This window comes from Aquarana catesbeiana, linkage group LG09, assembly GCF_042186555.1.
Source record: "Aquarana catesbeiana isolate 2022-GZ linkage group LG09, ASM4218655v1, whole genome shotgun sequence".
NCBI classification, from domain to species: domain Eukaryota; kingdom Metazoa; phylum Chordata; class Amphibia; order Anura; family Ranidae; genus Aquarana; species Aquarana catesbeiana.
The window spans coordinates 182525261-182542844 of NC_133332.1; the positions used below are offsets into that span (position 1 = coordinate 182525261).

General features: G+C 44.0%; 1 protein-coding gene across 1 annotated transcript in view; it reads left to right on the forward strand.

Moving 5' to 3' along the window:
• Positions 1 to 17584, forward strand: part of THOC2 (THO complex subunit 2) — a 251420-nt gene that overhangs the window by 125312 nt on the left and 108524 nt on the right. The window contains exons 25-27 of the mRNA XM_073599433.1: positions 4050 to 4207; positions 6183 to 6311; positions 17257 to 17388. Of these exons, the coding sequence (XP_073455534.1) occupies positions 4050 to 4207; positions 6183 to 6311; positions 17257 to 17388 (419 nt within the window). The remainder of the gene's footprint in view (positions 1 to 4049; positions 4208 to 6182; positions 6312 to 17256; positions 17389 to 17584) is intronic.

The window sequence follows — 17584 nt, forward strand, 5'->3', positions numbered from 1 at the left end:
AATTTGCAGTGATTTATTTCTGTACCTTTTCAGAAAAGTACACTGCATCAGCAAGTGCTCAGAGTAGCAATGCAATATGCGACTAAAGGTTTAAAGTTTCATAGTAGAGTCTAAATAGAACTGAGCATTTATTTGTAACTTTATGTTCTAGCTTTCTATCTAAAAAGATTTACTGAAATAATAGGTGCTGTTAAACTGCTGATAAACCATCTAAAAAGTGCTGGCTTCATAGATGCATAGAGCCAAAATAGATTGTACTGAATTGATAATGTTTGCCTGAATAAGGGGAAACGTATTGTAATTGGCAGCAATTTGAGCCTTATTGCCTGAATACAATCTGTTGAAAGAAACCGACAGTGCATATATGGCTGCAGCTGAAACAATAATTATTTAACTGGTATGTAATAAGTCCACACTACCCTGCTTGTCATCCATTTATCTCCCAACTAAGCCCTTCGGCACCCCCCATGCTGCGTTACGGTGCTTTGATTGACATATACAGCCAGGGAGTGTGTGTAAATCTTTCCATTCTTTCTGAAAAGTTGAAATTTGGTTCTAAAGTTTATTTATTTTTTTTACAGAAAATAATAAACATGCTATACTTAACTGCTTAGTGCAGTAGTATAGCACGGAGTGGCCCCTTACATTCTACTCTGGGATCTCCCACTGGTGTCTTCTCCTCTGCTTCTGATTGTGCCCCCATAGCAAACTGGACTGTGTGCGTCCATAGACACACAGCATAGCTCGGCCCCTTAGTCTTAGTTCACAGGATTTGATTGACAACAGCAGGAGCCAATGGTTTCCACTACTGCAGACGGGCACAGCGCTGGATCAAGTAAGGACTTGAGTAAGTGCGCACAGATATTTTGCTATTTGCATGCACTGGGTTTGTCTGTGACAGCCCCATCCTAGGGTGGTTGGGCCTGCAGGGTTCTCCTCCCGTCCAGGCCCGTCTCTCCTGCCAATCTAGCCCTCCTCCCTTTGGCAGTATGGACCACTTTCTCTGCCTCACCTCTGCGACCTCTGCAGGTTGTGGTAGTGGCGAGTCCTACTGGGTACTCTCCCTTTCTTCTGTGGCCCTTTTAGGGGCGGTTTGGTGTTCCCTTTCTTGGACGGGCTTCCCTTGGCGGTACCTCTCCTTCCAGGTGGATTTTCCATTGAGGCTCAGGCCCATGCTTCCCTTGCCATACCCTCATGGAAGCAGTGGAGTCTTCAGGGTGCCCTGTCCCATTGGATTTACTGTTGGTGCTCCTCGAGGCCTTTGTCGCCTGGGTGGAGGTGGCGCTTGGACGCAAGGTGAGTTGAAAGCTCACCCTCAGACGTATCTTGGCCTGATTCATGCTATGCCACTGCTGTGGCCTCAGGTTTTCCCGCATGCCCTGACGACACAATCTCCAATACCTCTGATGGCAAGGATGAGCCCCCCGCCTCTGTTGCCTCACAAGAAAAGGTGCTGGTAACTGCACGTATTATTTCTGTGTGGGAAATGCTAACAATTGAGGATTCCTCAAGGGCTGCAGAGGAAGTGGTATGGTATGCGCAAGCCTACTTATTCTGATAAGGTTTTTTCTTACCCCGAATATTTTTGATAAATTTGTTTAAAAGGACTGGGAACACCTGAAGCGCCCCTTTTGTGGTGCCAAAACTCCGTACATGACCGCTTTAAGGAGTCTCTGTCTATGTCCCCGTTAGAGATTCTCCCTCTCTTTGTCCTGTTTACCGTTATCATTGAAAGTGAAAGTAAAAGAGAATCCCAAATTTTGAGTTGTCTCCAGATAAGTCATATATATAGGGGAAACCTTCCTATGGGGACACTAGTTGTGGTGACCTGGGGGTCCCCAAGGAATTCCTTTTTGATTTTCATTTATTACCTCTCACTTCCTTTTTTGGCTATGGGATATGAAGTGAAGGGAAAGCTCTGCAATGGGGCACAGATGGGAAGTATAATCTGACAGGGGTTATAACCCTGCCTTCCTCTATCCAACATGAAAAAAAAAAAAAGTTTTCCCTATAGTTCTACTTTAAAAAGGAACTGCAGTCTGCTCACATAATTTGTAATAAAAACATTTTTGCCATTCTGAAACTTCCCTCCAACCACTTTGCATAGTATTTTATATATACTGTGATTCTATACTTGCCAAATATGCTGCAGAAATCTCCCTCCAGTAAGTCTTGCTGCATCCATTTTAACACTGGGCAGCTGAAGCTGCTGCCTGTTCACTTCCTGGATTTACCACAGACACTCAGAGGCACACCTCCAGCTCTGCAGATCTTGTTGGCCTTCTTATGACTCATTCCCCCCTCCCTTCCTGGCAAACTCTCAAAAGCAAGAGAGAGCTGTGCGTGATGTCATAAGCCTAGGCTTTTCACCAGACAAACAGGAAGTGGGCTGTATAATGTATTTACTGGCAGAAAAACCTATCCAAAGTTAAAACAACAAGGGAAGAGGATTAAATAGATGGAAAGATGAAAAGAATTACTGAAGTAACGCTTTAAAGATCCTTACGACAGGAAAGCAGAAGTGGTCCCCTGCTCCTTGCCGGCTCGGCTGTATGTCCGGTTTTGACCATGGCCCTTGTGTTCCAGACACATACTGTGTAGGCTAAGATCTTACACTGTGGTTTAGATAAAGGGCAGGTGTCCCCAGCTTATGTGGAATGGCTGGTCCAAGGGCGTGATTAACCTGTCGGATAGCGGTAGTGGTGCTTTGGAGAGTGCACTGGCTCAGATGTTGGTCTGCAGACCAGACATCTAAAAAGGATCTGGCAGATCTCCCTTTCCAGGGTAAACAGCTCTTTGGTGCTACCCTGGATGACATCATTAGGAATCTCAGCAGGGGGAAGAGTACTTTTCTGCCATAGTCTAAGAGGGGGGGAAAAGGAGCCGCACCTAAAGGCCCTTCCTTCTCTACACCTTGGACAAAATTACCAAGTCTTTAAAAGCTCCTGCGGGTGGCACACGGTAGACCTGGTCTCACAAGCCTAATAAGCCTGAGGGCAAGTCCCCCTCTGCATGAAGGCTTGCCCCCACCCATTTCTAGGTTGGAGGGGGGCATTTTTGCTGGACCTCTGATGAATTGGTTGGGTCTGCTTTTGTGTTTTTTTTTTTTTTTCTTTGTGTCCCTTGGCTACTCGCTTCTTAATTCATTCTTTTATCCAAGGGCTTTGGCATGTGGCTCTGACAGTGCCACCTCTCTTTCCACCTTGGGACCTTAACTTTTGTTATTTCGGTAGTCCGGAATTCTTGTTTGGGAATATTGGAGCTATTCCTTTGCTTACACTCTCCCAGAAGGTTGCTGTCAGATTTGCGTGCCAAGTGTCAGAGGTAGCTGCCTTGTCCTGTGAGTCCTCCTTCCTGGTTCTGCCCAGGGATAAGGTAGTTCTCCATCCGTGCTCCACTCCTTCCTACCAGAGGTAGTCTTTTTTCAACTTAATCAGGACATGTTGTACCCTTGGCATCCTAAGGAGTTTGCGTTGCACTCCTTGGATGTGGTCTGGGCAGTTTGTGTGTACCTGTCTGCCATGGCTTTCTTCGGGAGGTCAGTTTCCTGTTTGTGATTGCAGACGGCTCTGCCTCCATTTCCTGTTGGATCAGGCACTACTTTGGAACATCTCTTCAGTGAAGATAAAAGCGTTTCTTACCCAAAAAAAAAAAAAAAATAGATTCTGTTTCTTTAAAGCATGTTAAAGAAAAATCCCCATTTTACCTTTTTGGACTCTAACTGTTGACATTAATTGGGCCACTGATAGATAAAATGTGGTGGGTTCCATGTAAACTAAACCAATCTGCCTGGTGTGTGTGTGTGTGTGTGTGTGTGTGTGTTATAGTCTCTCCTCTCTGCATTTAATGTTATAAGAGCTTTTACCACTGTAGTCATTATTACCATGTCAGATCCAGCAACCGACAACCTCTGTCTTCATGAAAAGCCCAGTATAAAATAGGAGCTATTTCAGTCCTTGAGATAGCATCTCATCTTTATTATAAATATGTTTTAAGCAAATGTTTACTGCTACTATAAATGTACCAACCTTTTTAACTTTTTGTTTTAGGATCTACTAAGAATGAAACCATTACTAAATTTTTGCAGCTTTGTATATTTCCTCGATGTATATTTTCGTCAATTGATGCTGTTTACTGTGCTCGATTTGTGGAGCTTGTACACCTGCAGAAAACTCCTAATTTTTCTACCCTCCTGTGTTATGATAGAGTAAGTATTACAGAGTTATGGCTTACACATACTTGTAAGTGGGGAAAAAAACATGTGTTGGTTGGTATTTACCAGTAGAGATGTACTTGCTAAAGAATAATTTAACCCTAAAGAAAACAGTTGCATAACAGTTGCATAAGGAACTCGGCAGGTAGGTTGTTACAAACATATTGAAAAACTAACCAGGGATCAAATGTGGATGTAGGCTGCCTTAAACCCTTCTGTCTCTTTTTGTAAACTCAGACAAACTTGAAAATGTTAAGATCAGGGCTTGTTCTTCTTTACTATCTTACTGAAGATAGTTCTTAATGACAACTGCATTTTTGGGGTCAATGTCTTGTTGCAGAATACATTTGAGTCACCCCCCCCCCGATGGTATGGCATGATGGGTAAGTATCTGCCTTTTATCTCTCAGCATTTAGGACACCATTAATCCTGAAACCAAATCTCCAACTCCTTTTGCAGAAATGGAGCCCCAAACTTGCAAGTAACTTCCACCATGCTTCACTGTTGCCTGCGGACGCTCATCATTGTACCGCTCTCTAGACCTTCAGCAAACAAGTTTCCTCCTCCTATAGGCATCTTTTTCAGATTTTGACTCAACAGTTCAGAGCACCTGCTGCCATTCTTTCTGCACCCCAGATCCTATGTTTTCGTGCATAGTTGAGTTGCTTAGCCTTGTTTCCATGTCATATGCACAAATGCAGGGACTGGGGTGTGGAAGTTGGCCCCCAATTTATTCTGCAACAAGACAATGACCCCAAATATTTGGCCAATGTCATCCTGGCAGTGATGATTTGGCTCCCCCAGAGCCCTGATCTCAACACCTCTGGGGTTACATGGAGAGAGAAGGATTTGAGGGAGCCTACATCCACAGAAGATCTGTGGTTAGTTCTCCAAGATGAAGAAAGAGCGTCTAGATCAGAAAAGTTGAAATACCAAGTAAAAGTACCATCATCCCAAATATCTAGTGCAGAAACAAAGGGCAGGAGGTAGGGAGCGGCCGCAGTTAGCTGCTTCTGTCGGCCAGTATCTCAATACCCCATGCAAGGGAGAATACGCCCCTGGGGGGGGGGAGACTATTGCGGTACTAGGTATAGTCAAGTATTCAGTACAGACAGATAAAGAAGGAGATAATAATATAAAAAAATTTCATTTTATTCATGTTTTCTATTAAAATGAAATTTTTTTATATTATTATCTCCTTCTTTATCTGTCTGTACTGAATACTTGACTATACCTAGTACCGCAATAGTCGTCCCCCCCCCCCCCCAGGGGCGTATTCTCCCTTGCATGGGGTATTGAGATACTGGCCGACAGAAGCAGCTAACTGCGGCCGCTCCCTACCTCCTGCCCTTTAGTTCTCCAAGATGTTTGGAACAACCTACCTGCCGAGTTCCATCAAAAACTGTGTGCAAGTGTACCTAGAAGAAGTGATGCAAGTTTTTCTTTTATTGGGAAAAAAAAGCTTTCATCCGATGTGCATCTCATTTTCACCGCAATGATATACCTAGCAACCTCATGTATTTTTGGTATAGTCCTTTAGTTCTAAGCATACAACATCACATGAAGCTAGTTTAGAGAGTTGATGATCTAAATCAAAGAAACTTGTTTATGTCCAGTGAGCTCATACCTGGAGTATCAAAGCAGCTACCCCAGACTTTTTCAAAGTAGCCCCGCACCATCTAGCCTTAATGTCCCGCACCAAAGAGGTTCTGCTAACTTATACTACAATAATACCTTCCTAGCTCAGAACCGAGATCTTGAGATAGCTACCCTGGTGACTTCTTCTACCGATTTTTAGAATTCCCAGTTAAAACATTATAATAACGGAAATTCTATGTTACCATTGTTTTGTTTTTCTTTTGAAATAATTTGACATTTTTGTTGCATCCAATGAAGTTGTTACTTATGTTGTGTTACCCAGTCAAGATGGCATTCCATGGTACATTATTACAATGTTTTTTTTATGCAGGTTTTTTCAGACATTATTTACACAGTGGCCAGTTGCACTGAAAATGAAGCCAGCCGCTATGGAAGATTCCTGTGCTGTATGCTGGAAACGGTTACTAAGTGGCACAGTGATCGAGCTGTATATGATAAGGTACGAAAGCTATATTACAACAGTGTATAATTGTTATGCCAACTACATAGGTGTGGTGTTCAGCATTCCACATAGACAGCAGTGCTGTTTAATTGTCTATTTGTGTTTTGATCTTTCATTTTTTACCAGTCCTGCAGGGCCATTAATCTCCTGATTTATGTCAAATTTGTTATCACTAAAGTAAAATTCTGAATATCGGTAGAAAACAAGGCTTATCAGAATATACACAGCTATAAGAAAGAATTGAAGATGGCATTTTCCCCTAAACTGAAGTGTTAAAATAATCATTGCTTTACACAAAACAAGCCTAAGCCCGGGATCACACTGGTGCGCTGTGTTTTGGACGCAGTGTGGGTGTTTGCACGGTTTAGTTGTGTTTTACATCCGTCTTTAGCCACAGTCCCATTAACTTCTATTAGGTTTTGCTGCGTTTTCTGAAAGCGCAAGCCCTGCATAGTGCATCTCAGAAAATGCAGTAACAAAGAGCGACCTAATAGAGGTCAATGGGATCTCAGCTAAAAAAGGCACATAAATTGCTCCTAAACCACCTATACACCTTTGCTGCACACCAAAGTGAACCTGTCCCTAAAGTGATATTAAATGTGTTTGTATGTGTGTTTTTTTTTTTCCCCCTTTTTCTTTAAATAACATGTCATACTTAGCTGTTCTGTGCAGTGATTTTGCACAGAGCAGCCCCGATCCTTTTCTTCTCTGTCCCCCGTCGGCACGCCTGGCTCCTCCCTCTTGATCATTCCCCCCAGCAGCAAGCTGCTTGCTATGGGGAGGCACTGGTTTGTGCTTGCTCCCAAGCCCAGCTCTATGAGTCCATAGGATACAGAGCTGCGGCTCGGCCCCACCCCCTGCTCGCTCCTCATCCGCTCACTGGCTGTGATTGACAGCAGTGGGAGCCAATGGTTCCCACTGCTGTCTCAGCCAAAGAAGAGAAAAAACCAGGGACAGCCGGTGCACATAGCTGGATTGAGAGGGGCTCAGATGAGTATTAGGTGGGCTGTGAGGGGATCAGCACACAGGAAGGTTTCTTACCTTCATGCATGAAGGTATAAAAACCTTCAGCCTTTACAACCACTTTAAATCAAAAATTTTAGTGCGTGCTGAAGTATGTGGTTAGAGCGACTTAAGCAAAAAACACATTTTTAGAAGTGTTTTTTATCAATATATTGATCAGATCTAAAATGGTATTGGATGATGGATAGGTTATGCATGGCTGATGAGAGGTTCATGGCCCTCTTTTTAGACATCCTTCTTGGTGGGAGCAGCTGTGCTTACAGTGGGTGTAGACCAATGGGTGTTTGCCAAACTTAAAATTTGAGCAAAGCGTATGCTTCGTCCTGGGGAATTTGGCAGTACCTGGAGGATTTTATGAGGGCTTTGATGTTCTTGCTTGATTCTTTGGAAGAATCCATACAGCAGCTATTGAGGTTGGGCACTGTGTGATTCTATAGCTCAAGTTCTAGTCTGCAGAAATGTTTTGCTTTGGCCTAGATACGGCACAGATGAAGGTGTTGCTTCATCAGGAAAAGTGCCTGTCAATATCCTCCCAGGTACAGTCTGAGGTCACTAAATTGTCCTTGAAATTGTGCCTGAATGAGGGTGAGATTAGGTGCCTTCTGTACTCCAAATTCTGACATCCAGCAGTTCTTGGATTTGTCCATGCACCTGCCTCCCAAGACTGAGTCAGCTCTGGAATAGTGGATTTTCATATGGACACCTGATGCCAGAAAATCTTTAAAGTGACTTGGACAGTTTTAACGATTGACGCCAGCTTGACTGGGATGGGAAGGTGTCCAGGGGGTATGAGGGAACAGAGGTTAAACTTGTGGGTGATTTGCCTGGCTCTTTAGCAATGGTGCACCTACCTTCTGGTTCTCACTGGCAGGGTTCACATGGACAGTGCAGCTTGATTCCCTGTTTGTTCTACATGGATATCCTTGCAAGGCTCAGGCTGCTTCTAAATACACTATTTCTAGATGTATTCATTATCTCATTTCTCAGGCTTATGGTCTCAAGGGCAAGATTCCTCTATTCCTGATCAGGGCCAGGTCCACCTGGGGTATCAATGCTTCCTGGGCGATTCAATATCAAACTACTGTTTGAGTTTGTAAGGATTCTACCTGGGCTTCTCACATGTCTACTAAGTTTTACCAGTTGAATGTTCAAGCCTCGCTGCATAGAAGGTCTCGTAGGTAACTTTATAGTAGTTTTTTTTCTGTTAGGTTTTTGGGGTTTTTGATTGTTGGATTCTTGCTGTGTTGCCTGCCCCTCATGTTGAGTGCTTTGGGGCATGTCTAGTAGTCGTGAATGTAAAGACGTTCTGTGTGATTTCTAACTATTAAGAACTTTTTTTTTTTGTTTACCTTTTTAAATCCTTTTCTTTGAGTACATCACGGAACCCAGGGATCCTTCCCCTCTCTTGGCTGCATTCCCTATTGCTTGCCATAAAACTGAGGCTCAGCAGAACTGGGAGTGGTTATCCCTGGAGGGGAAGCTAATTTTTTGGCACGTGTCCTCTTACTGAAGCTGGTAGCATAACCTAAGTAGTCATGAATATAAAAAAGTGTAGATAAAAAAAAAAAAACACCTATAGGTATAATGCTGGAAACCTTCGCCACATCCCAGTACAAAAGAGAAAATTGCAAAAGGGGGTGCCCTGGGGGATTTTATGGGCAAAGGATGTTAACCGGAAAAATAAGTAACAAGCGTATAAAAATATACAAAATTAATTAAATAGAAAACAGTAAGACGGGATAGTTACATAACCGTTATATGCCAAAACACACAGTTGATCTCATGGTAGGAGGTCAAATGGAGTGCGTGTGCATAGAAGACCCAACATGTTTCGGAATACAGGTACGAGTAATAAATTCCTTCTTCAGGGACTAATTGGAAACCAGCTGTTTTTTGTCTGATAATGAAATAACAAAGATATCAAAAAGATGAGAAAATGAACAAATGTGAGAACACAGTAGGTAATAGCATGGCATTTATATATGGCAAGTAATAAAGCAAGTGTTACTTACAATATAACTATCTTTAGCAAATTAAAGTGCATGTGAAGATTCACATGAAGGAGGGGCTTCAATCCCTAGAATCCCCTATCAAATTAGAGAATGTGCTGGATATTGGCTGGGTATGCGTCCCCACAGGACCGATGATGTATGGTTGCTGGTGCCAAAATGATTGACTTGTGTGGCGTGAGTGAGATGAGAAGCATCCCTGCTGGCATAGAAAACACCAGGGCCCTCGAGGATTGACCACAGATGTGGGGACTAGTCTAGCACAAAAAATATATATGTATATAACATATTCAATTAAGGGGGGTATGCAATATTATGTGAGTGTAGGTGCGTCGCCATGTCGTGCAAGTGCACACAGGGGCGCAACAAACAGTCATAAACGGTATCGTAACAGGGGCACATCATTGCCAGTAGGTTACGCAAGGAGTGAGAGGGCAACAGGACAAAAAGTCTGTCATAGTACTTACTCACAATGGCCGTTTGGTATAGGTATCTAAAGCGTAGAGTGCCGTGCTGTCCTGGCTGTGCAGCAGTAAAGTATTAAGCTTATCTGGCTTATAAAGGAGTGGGAGGTCATATGGTAAACGCTCATAGTACTAGCAGAGTCCAATAAATTGGGCGGATAGGTATCATGTGATCGGGGGGCCCATCAAGGGTGATGAGTCTTACCGATCACCTGTATACCTGATGTGCGTCAGGACTCGTATCCTCAGATGATCACGCGGCACAGGCAGTGCGGGGGGCGGTACAATAATGTCAAACGTCGCAAGGCCGCCGACATGCAGGGTGGGCGGTACGTCTTAGATCGGGTGGCAGAGACCCACATGCGCAAACTGGCGTCACAGACAGCAGAGATGGTATACATAAAAATTAGTTCACTCTGTAAAAAACACAGAGACATATGCGATAGAGCATGGATAGGGAAAATGAAGCCCGAACTTTACAATAAATACAAAATACAGACAAGTTAATGATGTAGATAACAAATATAACTTGATGAGAAATCACTATAACATGTATGTTACACATAGATAATTCGAGAGGTGGCACGGCGCGGGGTGGGGGGGAATGGCTGTCAGAGGGCAAAAATTGCCAAAATTTGACAGAGCAGTCTGTAACAATAGTATTAAGAAATATCCAGAGTGGATAATGAAAAGTGGGGGAAGGAGAAACTTGAAAATGGAGGGGAGACATGGGGAGGAAAAGGGAAAGAAATGGGGGGCCAATATGGAAATTGTACCTCTGTGGTCAGTTGAAAGGACTAATTACTATTCCTGGTCATATGTATGGATGGGTAGATTGTCAGTATGTCTACATAGGTGGATATGTTTGGTGTTATGGGTTCACATGTCCCTTTCGAAGCCTCCAGAGGAGAAACCCTGTTAAAAGGGCTTCAAATTGAAGGCCTCGTTGAGGCCTGGTGGGGAGGTGGCATTTAAATCCAAAATCCACCTCAGTTCGTGCTGTAGGAGTAGCTTATTAAAGTCCCCTCCTCATGGACTGGGATGTATCCGGTCCAACACCAAAATGGACACCCTTGGAAAGTGACCACTGTGGGTTTGTGCCACATGTCTTCCCAAAGGGAGGTCAGGGTTGCTGGTTTGCATAGCCCGAATGTAGCGATAAATTCTTTGCCATAGTTTCTGTATGGTTTTACCTATGTAATAGCAGCTACAGCCACATTGTAAGAAGTAGACAACACCCATAGTCTGACAGTTGGCAAAGTGTCTGGGGGCAAAAACCCAACCATTGGGCAATCGTATGTTTGTTTTTTCTGGAGTCCATGTATTTACAATAGGCACAGGATCCACAAGGGAATGTGCCAAAGAGTTTACATGGATCACCTCGGGTGGAGCCCTGGAATTCGCTTTTAACTAACAGGTCACCCACAGACGAAGCACGTCTGTAGGTGACTAAGGGAGCAAGAGGAACAAATGGTCCCACACTGGGATCAGGTCAAGAGGTGCCAGTATTTGCCAAAAAATTGTTTAACTTTGAGGTGATTGTTAGAATAGGTAGTGATGTTCCTAGTACTCTAATTTTTGGTAGATTTATCCTTTTTGGAAAAAAGAACGTCGTGTGTTTTTGGTATCTACCCGATTGAATGCTTTTTTGAGGCATTTATGACTGTAGCCTCTCTCTAATAGGCATTGTTTTAGGCCTTTGGCCTCCTGTTTAAAGTCTGCGTCATTAGAAGTCATAAGTAGTCATGAATATATGAACCGCTCTGTCCTGTGCTTTACTCCAAGAAAATGATTTTACAGGTAACCTGAGTAAACTGAGTTTTTTTTGTGTCACTTTTTGTAAAATGTATTGTGATGGGCTCTTTAAACAGGTTGTTCAAGATTCAAGAGCCTGTTTAAATATTTAACAGTAAATTCTGGCTCGCAGGAAACTCCTGTTAAAATTGGATTATAGCAACATGCTATGTTTTTATTTGGCTGAAGAGGATCTGAGTGTTCAAGAGGAAAAAATGTTCTGTTAGACTAGATTTGACAGTAGAAGACATGCCAGTAGAAACTGTGTATCTTCTTGTGAGAATGCTTCATGTCGGAAGTTTGAACTGTTGAGCTTCATCATCGGCTTGAGACAACTGATTAAAATCCCAGGCACTGCATTTAAATATTCATGCTGCCTTTGACAGTTTGCCTACTCCTTGCTAACATATTTCACAGCCAAATTCCTGGCTGTCACTTTCTGCTGTATGTCAGCCATTCATGTCAATATTCAGTGAAGCATTCTGTTTCATTCCTCATATCTCTGTATACGGTCTTTGAGCTGTGTAAAATCCTGTGCTGCTGTTCTGTATTCAGTGTGTATAAAGAGAGGCTTTACAGAACTGGACTCTGTTGTAGTACAAAACTCGCACTGTCAAAATGTTCTCATCCTTGTGCCATTGTTTGTATAGTCCACTACATAATTAAACTGGCTATATGGATGATAAATGTAAACACACTGGAGATTGCTAAGGATTAACATTATGTCAGAGATGTATGCCTGGACCTGTATGCATACAATGCTTGGATGTGCCGTTGCACAGCAGTCGGTCTAAAACCTGACTAGAGTTTTACTAATAAGTACCTTTCTTTATCGTACGTCATGGGACACAGAGCCTTAAGTAATTACTTAATGGGTTATAGGCCACCTTCAGGTGTTGACACTGGTAAACCCAATCAAAGGAAGTTTACTCCCTATATAACCCCTCCTCCTTCCAGGAGCACATCAGTTTTTTCGCCAGTGTCTAAGGTTTTGGTCATGAGTGAAGAAGTGCTCTGAGAAGCTCCAGGAGGGATCCATGCTTAATTTAAATTCCTCCATAAAAAGAAGCCAGATCCATCCAGAAGTGCCACTGAGGCCTAAAGTGGATGGTACCTGGGACCCCTTATGCGAAGCACGAGGTTTTGCCTGTAATGGCTCTCTTTGTAGGGCTGGACCCCAAAAACCCAGGGCTTAGGTCTTGTTACATTACCTCAAGCCTCCTGATGGGGTGCTTATACAAGGCCCGAGGCAGTTGGACCCCATTCTTACGGACCCAGTCCTTGAAGGTTTGCTAAATGTAACCTGCCATCATGGGTGAAAATTGGTTTGGATTTTCTGTTAATTCGGCAAGTGATCATTCAAACTTATGATTTAAGGGGTAAGATTCCCCCTTTTCAAGTTAAGGTGCATTCTACCAGGTGGGTTAGTGCTTCTTGGGCAGTGCATCATCAAGCCTCCATGGCTCAGATCTGTAAGGCGGCAACTTGGTCTTCAATGCATACATTCTCAAAATTTTATCATGTGGATGTAAGGAGGTATGAGGATATCTCCTTCGGGCGCAGTGTGCTGCAAGCAGCAGTATAGATCCTCAAGTCTGGGTGTACCCTGCGGGTTGTTTTCTCTCACCCCTTATGTGGCATTACTACGGGACATCCCATTAAGTAATTACTTAAGGCTCTGTGTCCAATGATGTACGATAAAGAAAATAGGATTTTTATTACAGCTTACCTGTAAAATCCTTTTCTTGGAGTACATCATGGCACACAGAGGTCCCGCCCCTCTTTTGGGATACAAGTACATTGCTTTGCTACAAAAACTGATGTGCTCCTGGAAGAAGGAGGGGTTATATAGGGAGTAAACTTCCTTTGATTGGGTTTACCAGTGTCAACACCTGAAGGTGGCCTATAACCCATTAAGTAATTACTTAAAGGGGTTGTATGGGTTTGTTTTTTGTTTTTTTTAAATAACAAACATGTTATACTTACCTCCACTGTGCAGTTAGTTTTGCACAGAGTGGCCCCGATCCTCCTGTTCTGGAGTCCCTCGGCGGCTGTCTCGGCTCCTCCCCGCAATAGCTAACCTCCCTCTGTGAAGCTCTATCCCGAGGGGGTTAGCTTGTGGGCGTGCTCCCTGTCATACATGCTGCGTCCATAGATACAGCGTTTATGACGCGGGCCCGCCCCCTGGCGGCCCGCATTATTGGACATGATTGACAGCAGCGCGAGCTAGTGGGTGCGCTGCTATCAATCTATCCTATCTATCTAATCAATGGCCAGACTTCGTGGAGAAGAGGACGCTGGGGGGGCGCGCACAGCAGGTTGAACGGGCTCAGGTATGTAGACGGGGGGGCATCATTGCTAGGTATTTTTTCACCTCCAAGGCATCCTATGCCTTGAGGTGAAAAAACAAGAATCTTTACAACCCCTTTAAGGCTCTGTGTCCCATGATGTACTCCAAGAAAAGGATTTTACAGGTAAGCTGTAATAAAAATCCTATTTTTTTTCCCCTGCTTTTCAACATGCTATTGCAAAGGGATATATGTATAAAAACATGCATTTACAAGATGCAAGCACTAAGCCTATGATCTCAGCCCATTTACAGCCTTGCTTTATTAATTTTATCTTACAAGCTTGTAATAATGTGTTCTGTAGTCTGGTACTATGCTATGTTTTTGCTCCTTTCTTTTATCTATCTGTGCTTTTCCCAATCACTTAAAAAACTTAAGGCCCGTACACACGATCGGACTTTTTGACAACAAACATGCAAATTAGCTGTTTTGGAACAACATCTGACTGTGTGTACGCTCCATCGGACAATCTTTTTCTGTTTCCATCGGACTTTTGTTGGCTGTGTGAACGCACAAACCTTCTGCAACAAAAGTCAGATGGAGCAAAGTCCGATCGTGTGTACACAAAAGCATCGGACTTTTGTACAAACTGCAGTACGCAGCCACGAGAATGTTTCCAGCGTGAACCCATCACGCTGGTTCTCGGTGACAGGGTTTTGTACATCTGGCGCTAGCTGCAATAGAAAAAACACATTTTCCTATTGCGGCGAGCGCAAGAGGGAATTCCCCTCTGGGGGCGTACCAGGCCCTTAGGTCTGGTATGGATAAGGGTAACCCCTACTCTGAAAAAACGGCGTGGTGGTCCCCCCCAAATTCATACCAGTACCCCTACCCATTAACCTAGGGAAAAAAGCGTCCATAAAGAAACACACTACACAAGGTTCAAAGTAATTTAATATGCAGCTCCGGGGGTCTTCTTCCGACTTCGGGGGTCTCTCCGGCGTCTTCTCCTGGTGTTCGGCCTCTTCTCCCGCTCTTCGGTTCTTCTGCCGGGCTCCTCCGCTATCTTCTGCTCTTTTCCCGCTCTTTTCCTAGCGGTGGCCCGGACATCTGCGTCGTCTTCTCCCCTCTTCTCTTCTTCCTATGTTGACACAACGCTCTCTCCCGCTGTAATGCTGTGTGGAGCGCTCCGCAATGACTTATATAGGCGGTGACCCCGCCCCCCTATGACATCACAGTCCCGGGGCATGCTGGAACTGTGAGGTCACAAGGGGGCGTGGTCATAGGATGACATGACCACACCCCCTTATGACCTCACAGTCCCAGCATGCCCCGGAACTGTGATGTTATAGGGGGGCGTGGTCACCGCCTATATAAGTCATAGCGGAGCGCTCAGACAGCATTAAAGCCGGAGAGAGCGTCGTGTCAACATCGGAAGAAGAGAAGAGGGAAGAAGGCAACGCAGAAGTCCGGGCCACCGCTAGCAAAAGAGCGGCAGAAGATAGCAGAGGAGTCGGCACAAGAACCGGACACCGGGAGAACAGGCCGCAGAGAGCGGCGAAGTCGGAAGAAGACCCCCGAAGTCGGAAGAAGACCCCGGAGCTAACTAATAAATTGCTTTAAAAACCTGTGCACCACACCCGGGGGTCGGGATCTGGGGGCCCCCTTATTAAAGGGGGCTCCTGGATTCCGATAAGCCCCCCCCTGCCCGCAGACCCCGACAACCAACGGCCAGGGTTGTCGGGAAGAGGCCCTTGTCCTCATCAACATGGGGACAAGGTGCTGCGCCCCCCTCCCCCAAAGCACCCACCCCCATGTTGAGGGCATGCGGCCTGGTACGGCTCAGGAAGGGGGGGGGGGCTCGCTCATCCCCACCCCCTTTCCTGACCGGCCGGGCTGTGTGCTCGAATAAGAGTCTGGTATGAATTCGGGGGGACCCCCACGCCGTTTTTTCGGCGTAGGGGTTCCCCTTAAAATCCATACCAGACCCTAAGGGCCTGGTATGCCCCCAGAGGGGAACCCATGCCAGTTTTTTATTTAAAATTTGGCGTGGAGTTCCCCCTCAAGATTCATTCCAAACACAGTGCCTGGCATTGGCGAGGATCCAAGTCGCATCCCTGCACCAGTGTGAACCCGGCTCGCAAGGTGTCAGTCTTGCCGATAAAAGCGCGCGAGATTGACACAATATCAGACAACAATACAGAAGTTGACCAAAGGGTGGTGGTAAAGAGCTGAAAAACCACGTGATTTGGTGAAAGTTGGCTGCCGTCTGTATGCAATACAAACTTATGGCCAACGCCCTTTGTACAAAAATGTACAGGAAAGTTTGTACAAAGTCCTATCGTGTGTATGGGGCTTTAGTTAGGCAAGGCTGTATTTTGGTATGTTTTGGTATGGCCCCATTCTAGAGAATTTAGATTAAGGATTTATTACCCCAACATTTCATGTTCCTTATCTGTGCCCGCTGTATCATGAAAAAGTATTTGGTTCTATGAATAAGTATTCGGCTCTTATGCATCCGAGAACAGAGGGGATATGATCTCTTATATTAAAAAAAAAAGGGGGGGGGGGGGCGTGGAGTTACTTATAATGGTGTTTTTTTTTTTTTTTTTTTTATCTATACACAATTGTTTTGCCTTTCATTTCTAATTTTGGACTGAATGGTTTGGTTTGGTTCGTTTTACAAGGTGATCGGATAAATTTATGCCACAGTCCCTATGCATGGTTTTATAAATGACTTTGCTTTCAAGATCCTTAGACACTGCATGCAGTCCTCACTCACTGCATGTCTATGAATATTGACTACTGCATCTTCCAAAATGAGGATTTTTTCCTATGCCGCTCATTTCTCAAGTGACTCCAATCATATTAGTTAGAACAGCTCTTTATTTAGTGTCTCTTAAAATACTTTAGGAACAATTTCTTAACCCTAGCAGCCTAGAACATTTCTAAGAGCTTTGCATTTTAAGTCTGGGTGCTGATATATATTTGTGTTAAACAATTGTGTAGAGCCCTCTCTAGAGCCATGGTCTGTATAGCAGCCAAGGGCTGGAAGGAGGGCGGCATCTGCTGTTGCTGCAGTACGTTGTTCTTCTAATCCTAGCTGTGCCACTGCACCTCATTAACCTCATCTGCTAGTAACACATTCTCATGAGGGCTCTGATTGTCAGTTAGTGTGTGTACACTTTGAAATGTGCTAATCATGTGAGTTTGCAGTCTTGTCATTCCTGAGTATTGTGCTGTTTACAAACCTGAGCAAATGAAATGTTTTCAGACATTATTCAAATTCAGCTCAATTGCCCCTTGCTCCCATTTTCATCTTTTTCAAAATTCCTAACTTTCTTATTTTCAATTTCCTTTTTAGGATTGTGGTAGCTATCCAGGATTTGTTACGATTTTAAGGGCGTCCAATTTTGATGGTGGTAATAAGGCAGACCAGCTGGATTATGAGAATTTCCGTCATGTAGTTCACAAATGGCATTATAAATTAACAAAGGTAATTTTCAGCTTAAAAAAATTACACAAGCAACATTTCCTGCTTTTCTGTCCTTAAATATTGTTGTTTTTGTAAAGGCCCAATCACCTATTCTTCATTTTTTTTTTTTTTGTTCTAGATACACTTCAGAGCAGTCATGTGTTCTAATTTTGTTTCCATCCTTCTGCTTTTTAAAGAAACACACTAGCTTTTTTTT